Here is a 9,202-nt window from a genome sequence, read left to right as displayed (position 1 = left end):
ATCAGAGACGTGGACGAATGGAACAAGTGATAAAACTGTGAATGCAGAGTACATAGTAGTTGCTTCCAAATGTTGTACGATAGTATGAAAGTTCAGGAGACCATTCTCGCTCCGCGTACCGTACAGTTAACCACACACACACACACACACACACACACACACACACACACACTACATATGGAAAGGTTAAGAGACTGGAGCTCACATGTGTATACCTCTGGCTCAGTGACACACAGTACTAGTACCCATTTGTATTGTTCACTTATGAATGATTAATGTTCAGCCAGGCTCCGAGTCTGGAGAGGTACGTTTTCATTCTGTTTACACTGACATTAAGTCACCTCATTAATGGTAAATGTACAACTACCGTATACATGAATTTCATTTGTTCGATATTTCATAATTTACGAATGATTCTAAAGCTGCCGACTCTCTCGAAACATCACAAACCCTGGAAACTACTGTAGGTCACATTCCGTCTACTAGTGAACTACCTTGAAGGTTTAGATTGTTTGGGGTACCATCGTTACACTCTAACATCGTGTGAGTGTATTTTTGATAGCTGTGCTCTGCTTGTATGTGTTACCAGTTTTGATTAGCCAGGTTTAGAGTTATTCAACAACCTTTGTCTGGCATTTCCGTCCTTACATATCTCACAATTACCAGAGTTATCACAGTGTGGAATTGAGTATGAGATAGCTATTTTTGGCCCCTGTGTAATTGGCACGGCTCGTCCCACCTTTCTAATTCTGGCTACCCAGTTTTATTTCCGTGGTGTGTGTGTGTGTGTGTGTGTGTGATCCATGCAGGTTGCTCAGGTCAACCTCCTCTGTATCCATGACGCATCACAAGGGCAGCGAAGAATTTTTTTCCCCCTATTCTTCCTAGTCACTGAAAACAATCAGCCATGTCCTCCTGTGGAGAAACTTTTATCACTCTTCTTAATCTTCTCTTATTTCTTAATATTTTTGTAATTATTTTGTATTATATTGATATTATTTCCTCTTATTCAGCCCGGAGTGAGTGTCCCCACGCATACTATTGACCAACCCCTCTCTCTTCTCCTCAAGACACTCTTTTGTTTCGTGTAGACCCATAATTACTTCCTCCAGACAGTCACCCGTCCGTGTCCCATTATATCACTCCGAATTACATTTAGTTAAGGAGGAAGTCTTTATTGTCTCCCGACAATAGCTGGCACTAGAAACCTAATTAGATTCCTCTGTTTTGTGAAAGTATCACGGGCTATGATGCCTCGCGGGGACGCCTGATGCTGGTGGAAGTATTGCGGAATAGGGTGCCACTGCCTCCTGTCACACGGAGGGCAAGATGTCAAGTGCTTCTGTCACGAGTGGTAGGTTTTCTGGTGCTGCTTTTCTCGTAGGATAGGCTGTCCAGCGCTTCACGAGCGGTAGGTTTTCCGGTGCTGCTTTTCTCGAGGGATAGGCTGTCCAGCGCTTCTGTCACGAGGATTTTTAATTGTCAAGTGCTTCTGTCAAAAGGGACAGGTCGTCAAGTTTTCCTGAGGTGAAAGAAAGGTTTTCACGTGTTTTTTTTTTTTTTCTCGTATTGCTGTCATGGAGAAAGGGTGTCACCGGCTTTCTTCACAGAAAATATGCTGTCATTGCTTTCTCATACGGAGGATAGGGTATTTACGTGTTCCCATCGTGAAGGATTGGCTGTCAAGTGATTCTGTCGCGATGGTTAGGTTGTTTAGTGCTTTCGTTACTAAGGAAACGTTAGTTTTTTTTTTTTTCTTGAAGCATATTCTGTCGAGGGCGTCTGTTATGGAGGTTGAGCAGGATATGTCGTTGGAGAAAGCTGTCAGTGCTTAAAAACATCCTATGCAAGACAATCAGTGAGTCAAGTTGGCAGTGGGTAAGGCTTTTACAATGGAGTAGGCCGTCAACAGGGACTCGACAGAAGTGACTACGCTGTCTCGGTGTCAACGTTGACTTTTGGACATCACGGGACTAGTCTCTCATGGAGCCAATGTGTAAGAATGTCTGACGACTGCGCTGTTACAGAAGGCTGTATTGAGTCATCCATGACAATTAAGGTGGCACCGTGAGGACACGGCAGAACTGTGTCAAGTGAAGCTGCTTATTAACGTCAGTGTGTTCTTTGTGTTGGCTCGCAGTCGATTCCTCAAGGCTTCAAGTTAACGCATGAATTCATCGGAGGAATGACTCCCATATTCCCAGTCTTGTCTCGTTGATGCATATGATTTCATATTCAAACCGTTACTCTCTTCAGGAAATGTATGATATTCATATTTACTTTACTCGAATGCAAGATTTCCCTTAGATTATCATTACTATTGGTTCCTCTTGCTTCTTCTTCCTAACAATGAAAGTTTTGCATAATTGTTTAGACTTTAGGGCCCATTAATGGACTTGGATATTACTAGTACTATACCTTGGTCTAGTATGCCCAGACGTTTTCATTTTTCTGATTCTAGTCTTTTAAAGGATTTTATGGGGTCGTAGGTTAAATATTGCCAAACATGTATTTTTTCCTGCTGCTGCTTTCTACACTCTCTGTCATTTGAGACGAAACACTGCATAAGAATACCTGTCTAAAAGCTCCATGTAAGGCACAGGATAAAAGTGTGATTTAAGCCATTCCTTCTATCCTGTAAGGTTCAAAATTGACTAAAAAGACATTTTTTGGTCGTGACTTCGCCATATTTCAGCCATCGTTCATGAAATGTGATTTACTTTTCTTTTTCTATGCCCCAATCTATCATAGTTTAGATTCATGATTTAACCATTTGAGGTTATTACTTAAAGGTGTCGTTGTTCATCTTCCTATGTGCCCGATGAGTGAGCATTAACCCTGGTGATCTAATGTGTGTACAATATGTTGGGAAGATACGACAAGCGGCGTGGAACACCGGGTGTCGCTCGGGACGCTGAGTTGGACGGGAACTGGACCGTAACCCGTGGTACACGCCCTCCACACCCACTCATGACTGGGCTAGGAGAAAGCTGTGGGCGTGGGCCGGGCTGGCTGACCCTGGAGCTATGGGCGTGGGCCGGGCTGGCAGATCCTGGAGCTGTGGGCGTGGGCCGGGTTGGCTGATCCTGGAGCTGTTTGTGGGCGTGGATCGGGCTGACTGATCCTAGAGCACTGGACGTGGGACAAGGAACACTGGGACTAGAGCTGTGTGCACGTGTGTGCTAGAGGCTGGGTTGGATAGACGTGGGCCATAGGCCGTAAGATCATATATGCACCCATAGAACACTGGATAGGATGGAGCTGCTTTGTAAACCTCGTTCGTCGAAACATTTAGTAGGTCGGCTGGTTGACTTACCCCGAGATATAATGTTTTAACACTTTTAAGAAGTTACTGAGACAGGCATTGGTTGATGGTTTCTTTCCTGGTAAGTAACCTGTTTCTTTATCATGCAAAAAATTTCTGCGACAGGTAATGTGATTGCGAATCTTATTGATTGTATAGACATTATCACCTAGAAAAGTGAGTCGATATCATTATTTACAATTTTCCTTTTTCATCTCCATCGTGTTTTTTTTTTTTTTCGAAATGTTATTTACGATTCCTTACGTAGCTTGTGTTGTTTGGCGTCCGATACGTGTTCATAGTAGAATAAGGACGTATCAGCAACGTTCAACAGTTGTTGAAATTAATGAGAAATATGTTCACTGGAAATAATCCCCCCCCCCATTATTCCTCCAGTGCATTGTTATGGAGTTACAATTCGACAAACTGTACTTATAACAATTTCATATGGTTAGACGTAGAAGTTAGCATGCTGACCAAGGCACATATTCACGGACCGTATATATATATATATATATATATATATATATATATATATATATATATATATATATATATACATACTAGTGTATGGTATGGAGCGGTGTGGTTTACAGGTGATGTGCTTTCAGTGCGTTGATTTAGGGGATGTGGAACGGTAGGAAAAAACATTAAAAGTACTATGAATTTTGGCTGTGGATCCGAGGGCACTGCACGTGGAGAGAGGATTTTATCAGATGAGGAAGTCCTTCATCGGATCCCAGCGCTACCTTAGTTCGCGGAAAACGGTGAGCAAATGTTAAAGAAATTATCATTATCAATACTATTATTACTATTATTATTATTATTATCATTATTATCATTATTATTATTATTATTATCATTATTATTATTATTATTATTATTATTATTATTATTATTAATATTATTATATATCATACCAAGTTGCAGATTCTGTAACGCTTTGGATAAATCATGTTCATTACAATGCACCTTGAAATTATTTATCTTATAAAACGATTACTTGCCAGAGCGCAAGGTGATGTTCGAATTTTCTTTGTTTTGCTCAAACGTTTTAAAACGATACCGCCAGAGGCTATGGCATGTTGCCGGCAAACATTGACAGCGAATAGCCAAGGTTACGAGCTTTTGTAAGGAGCAGATCATAGAATTATTAAAGACCTTATAAAAGAATTAGGAGTGTTCTTCACTCCGTAGGGAAATAAAAGTATCTCTTGTTTCAATCCATGATTTCACAAAAGAATATTTGTATCCCGAAACCGTACTTTTTCCCCCCCGCGAATATATGTGGGGAAAATGTGCACCATTAAGGAGAGATCCAGAGTCACTGAAGATAACAGAGGAGAATGTTATACAATTAAAATTATGTTGGAACGATTATACTTCTTAGATAGGCTGTGTCAGGGCAGCTTTGTTAATGGTAGATTTTGGTCTTTGAAGCAAAATAGACATGTTGGCACAGGCTCAAGTTAAAAGTACTTTATAAATGTAGGGGTCCTTTTTCACACTAACGCACTGGATATGGGTTGAATATGTGTCTGTGTATGTGTGTGTAGTCCACCCCATTATTTGCCATGGGGCCCTTAAATCAAGAGTTAGAGACGTTGAAAACTGACGAATCCTTTTTTCTACGATTCGTAATTTTTACGCAAAGTACTTCGAATAAGATTCAGGGACACACCTATAGAACTTACTTGAAATGAAGGTATCAAAGGAAATAGTGAATTAGTCCAAGATTGTCTTTAATCATCTCAAAGTTACAAAGTTGATGATGGATTTCCTACGTCTATTATAGTTTGATGCTGCTCTGCGGACGCGGTTGCTAGCTATACTGTTCGCTGCAAATGTTTGCCTCCTGAATTGCCGCCCAAACAAACTTTGTAAGACGACAAACAGACGGGATGGCCAATACTCTTGAGAGCTATGTTAATCGTATCCTTTTTCGCAAATTTCATTTTGCAGTAAAACAAGTTTTGTGATGTAGAATGAATGGCTTTCAAACTCACAAGCTTGAGTGTACGATATTGAATGTATGTCTTAGGTTTAACCTCACAGTTTGCGGTTTTGATTATGTTGGGAGTAAAGTCTTATTCTCGAGTTAACATGTTGTTTCTATAACAGGAAAGAGTACTTTACCGTACACATACAATATATTAATCATTGTTGTATATCTTAAGTCCTGCAAACGGTCGCAACCAGTCTGCCTTAAAGAATGGAAGAAGAATAGTTGATAGATAAATGGAAGTATCCTGTGCAGTATATCCTACTTGCTGTTGTTTTTAAGAAGCAGCCGTCTAGAGTGATGATTAGTATAGCAAATGTGTGGTGTATAAAAGTTTTGATTGTTCTGTGATTGCTATGAACTTATGAAAATTTTGAAGAATTTGGGTAAACGCCATTTGGTCTTCATAGTTGATCCTACAATAAAATCTTTCCTTAACCCTTAATGCAGATTTGGTGTCTGTGATAACAGCTGATGGGAGAAATATTGTGGTAAGATTTTACTTTTTATGTTACTAGATCATGTACAGAAATGGATGAACTGTGTTACTCTGGATCATCAGAATGAGAATTATACTATTTCATTGAATAGTTTTAGTTTATTAGTTTTAACTATTCTAGTTTTTAATTGATTTGTTAATCAAAGCTTTTTTAGAAAATTTCAAATTACAGTACTGACAATGTATCTGTACTTATTGGATACTGTTCGTATAGTACACTTTTTTCATGTATCGTAGGGAACACTGAAGGGGTTTGATCAAACGATAAACCTGATCATGGATGAATGTCACGAGCGAGTCTACAGCTCTCATCGAGGTGTTGAACAAGTTATTCTGGGACTTTATGTCGTCAGAGGGGATAATGTGTAAGTAAATTATCATATAGATAACTAATATAATGTGGCATACTCTTATAATGAATTACTTAAGGAAAAGTAAGACTCTTTTTTTAAGTAATATTCTTCATACAAACTTTGCTGTATAAGACATCTTATGGTTGAAAAATCTAATTACAGCAGACTCCTTTTAAGCCTTACTGTATTGCACTGTGCCAACATTTAACCTCTGCAGGCATGGGTCTGCAGCAAAAGGCAGGGGGAGGGCAGGAACACTGATTGTCATGCATGGTAGAATATGCTGTTCCTCATTGATTTTCACATTAACACATGTCTTGTGTTGTCTGCATCCATCACATTGTGATCTTGTATTTTCTGGGAAGTTATTTGGAATTAAAGGAAGATAGTCATTGAAGATAGTAGCATTTCTGCTTTCATTCCCTTGATTCTTTATTATTTGTTGCTCCTGTATGCACCTCCCCTCGAGTCTATGTTTTGTGAGTGTACGTAATTACAAGTATTTGCATCTATGCATTTAGGAAGGTTTACACTTGTTGAGTCTCCTTTGCCGTATATATATGTTGAATTTTCTTTTGAATTTCTTAGCCCCAAGTACTTTGAACATTTACTTCATTCTTTAACATTTTGTTTGTTTGACATGACCATTGCTTTAAGAATAATCGTCCTTTTTATGTCAAAGATTTGGTCAAGACTGATTAACACACGAGTGTGTTATTAGAGTCAAATCTCCAATATCCCCTTTTTTTAGTCTTTCCACCCTTACTCAGTTTTCCCACAATTACCTCCCTCTGGTTTGGCTACTTCCACATTTGTTGAATTATTAACCAGTCTTTTTTTTCCAATCATTAGCCATATCCTTTAGGGTTATGTCATGTATCACATTTTCTTCCTCCAGTTTTTCCACAATATCCTCTCTGAAAATAACCAAGTACTTATACTTTCAAAGTCACACCATATTCATTGGCTAGAGCTACATCGCATTTCTTCACAGGTGCTTATGTAAACTTAGATGAGGACAGGATTTCCTTGTAGGGCAAACATGTTTTAAGTTTAGTGCCTCCAATACAGTTTCTTTTTATTTATTTGTAATACCACTCGCCACTTTTCCATTTCCTTTGATTATTGTGTTATTCCACCATCTTACACTTTACATGTGTTTGGCATCACTTAAATGTGCTTTCTTTTGGAAACCGTATGTTATACAAGCATCATGTCTGCTGAGAATCCTGGTCGACTGCCCAAATTTTTTTTCCTGTGCTGTTTTCTTTTACAATAACTAGGTTCATCTTATTCCTCTGCTTTGTTTTTCCAGTTTTACAATAGCTAGATTCAACCTAGTTTGGAATACTGCTCAGACATCTGGATAGGTTATAACTCAATGTATTTGACAGATTTGAGACCAAAACTGTCCATCATATCAACTCTTCCAGGTATACCTACTAACATGATTCACTGGCTCTATGCTGTAATGTGGGCTCTCTTGCCTCAATATATAAATATTTAGGTGTTTTTCTCTAACGAAATGCACTATCTGTTCCCAACCATGAAGTAAAAACCATATTCTCAGTAGGCCACCACATGATACATTGTGTGACCATCACCTGCAACTCAGGGATGGCCTTTTGTGGTGTGTGTTTCTTTTCCATCACTGCCAAGTTATGGAATTGTTTGCCATCTCATGTCAACATGAACAGCTGTGACCTGCTCCTATTTTAAGGGCAGGTTTTTCACTTCCTCGAAAGCACTCAGATTGCATTCACTTCTATTTATCTTCAGCCCTTTGTTATGTTTCCTTTAAGGGCTTTTATCTGTAACTGGAGCCTTTCAACATATTTAAAGACATGTATGAACCAAATCATTAAGAAAATCACCAGTTTGTACGTTTCAGCACTGTTCTGATCATTTAAGTTCTTTAAATGGCTCTCATAGAATTTGTTTTTCAGTTCAGGAATCGTCTTTGTACATTAATGCTGTATTCTCTCCATTTGTGTTCTTTTTGGAAATAAGGTGACCCATACTGAACACAGTATTCAAGATTTCCCTAAAATTGAATTTAAAAGCCCTACCAATGAAAACAGGAATGTTGTTTGTCCCTTTTACTTCTTTGCACTGTTCAGTATAAGTAAAGTGTTAAGCCTATCCCTGTTTATTCCTAAGGACAAAGTAAGAATACGTACAGTATGTGACAACATGTGAATTTATTTTTTTTCAGAGCTCTCATAGGAGAAGTGGATGAAGACTTGGATTCAAGATTAGATTTAGAAAATATTCGAGCAGAACCTCTCAATGAATGTAAAACGTGATTTCCTATCTTCTCCTTTGAATTGTTTGTGTGTTTTCCAGTAAAAGACATTTGTGTGAATATTTATGTTTATAATTGCCAAATCTAATGAGAATTGCTTGAAAGAATTTGTAACAATTATACTTGATAAAACTGATCTAAACATTAGTCCTTTTATTAAAAGTCATTCACTGTTTTGGAGTTTGTAGAGATCTAAAGAAAGCCATAAAGATTGGCGAAAGGTCTACACAGACTGCTATGTCAGAAGCAGGAAATAATGGCTAAAGAGTAGACTTCAAGTTCTTATGTCCATAGTGTCAAATATCTCCCAACACGAGTGCATTGTAACCGGTACCCATACCATTATATCTTATTTTCCAGCCCATTCATGGAGCTTAGTGAAAGTTATGCCCCATAGTAGTTTCCCTCTGCTGCTGTATTGTGATGTTTACAGTTTTTCCTATCATGCTTCTTCACACTCATCATATATGCTGACAATTTCTTTGGATTGTTTTTAAAACATGCATTTGTGACAGCTACAACTGGCAAGATATCATTGGTCAATGGTTGTTTTAGTAAAGCATAAAACTAAAGGGAGTTGGAATAACACTGCACTGGAAATAGACATATGAAAACAACTAAAGAAAAGTGAGAACAATGTTTTGATGATAAATTTTTAGTTCATCAACTACATGATCTTAAGGCCCAAAAAGAACAGTTATTCAATATTTCGCTGAATAGAAATTAGGAAAAGGTTTTG

General features: G+C 38.3%; 1 protein-coding gene across 1 annotated transcript; it reads left to right on the top strand.

The window, feature by feature from the left end:
* The first annotated feature begins 5,115 nt into the window (after nucleotides 1–5,115).
* On the top strand, nucleotides 5,116–8,607 carry LOC139763196 (U6 snRNA-associated Sm-like protein LSm8). Its single transcript, XM_071688934.1, has 4 exons — nucleotides 5,116–5,236; nucleotides 5,757–5,797; nucleotides 6,043–6,170; nucleotides 8,374–8,607. The coding sequence occupies exons 1-4, from the start codon at nucleotides 5,206–5,208 to the stop codon at nucleotides 8,462–8,464; spliced, it is 291 nt and encodes a 96-aa protein (XP_071545035.1). The 5' UTR covers nucleotides 5,116–5,205; the 3' UTR covers nucleotides 8,465–8,607.
* The last annotated feature ends 595 nt before the right edge of the window (nucleotides 8,608–9,202 follow it).

The sequence above is a fragment of the Panulirus ornatus genome, chromosome 46 (assembly GCF_036320965.1).
Source record: "Panulirus ornatus isolate Po-2019 chromosome 46, ASM3632096v1, whole genome shotgun sequence".
Lineage (NCBI taxonomy): Eukaryota > Metazoa > Arthropoda > Malacostraca > Decapoda > Palinuridae > Panulirus > Panulirus ornatus.
Note: the sequence above shows the minus strand (reverse complement) of the source record. Positions and strands in the feature narration are given on the sequence as shown.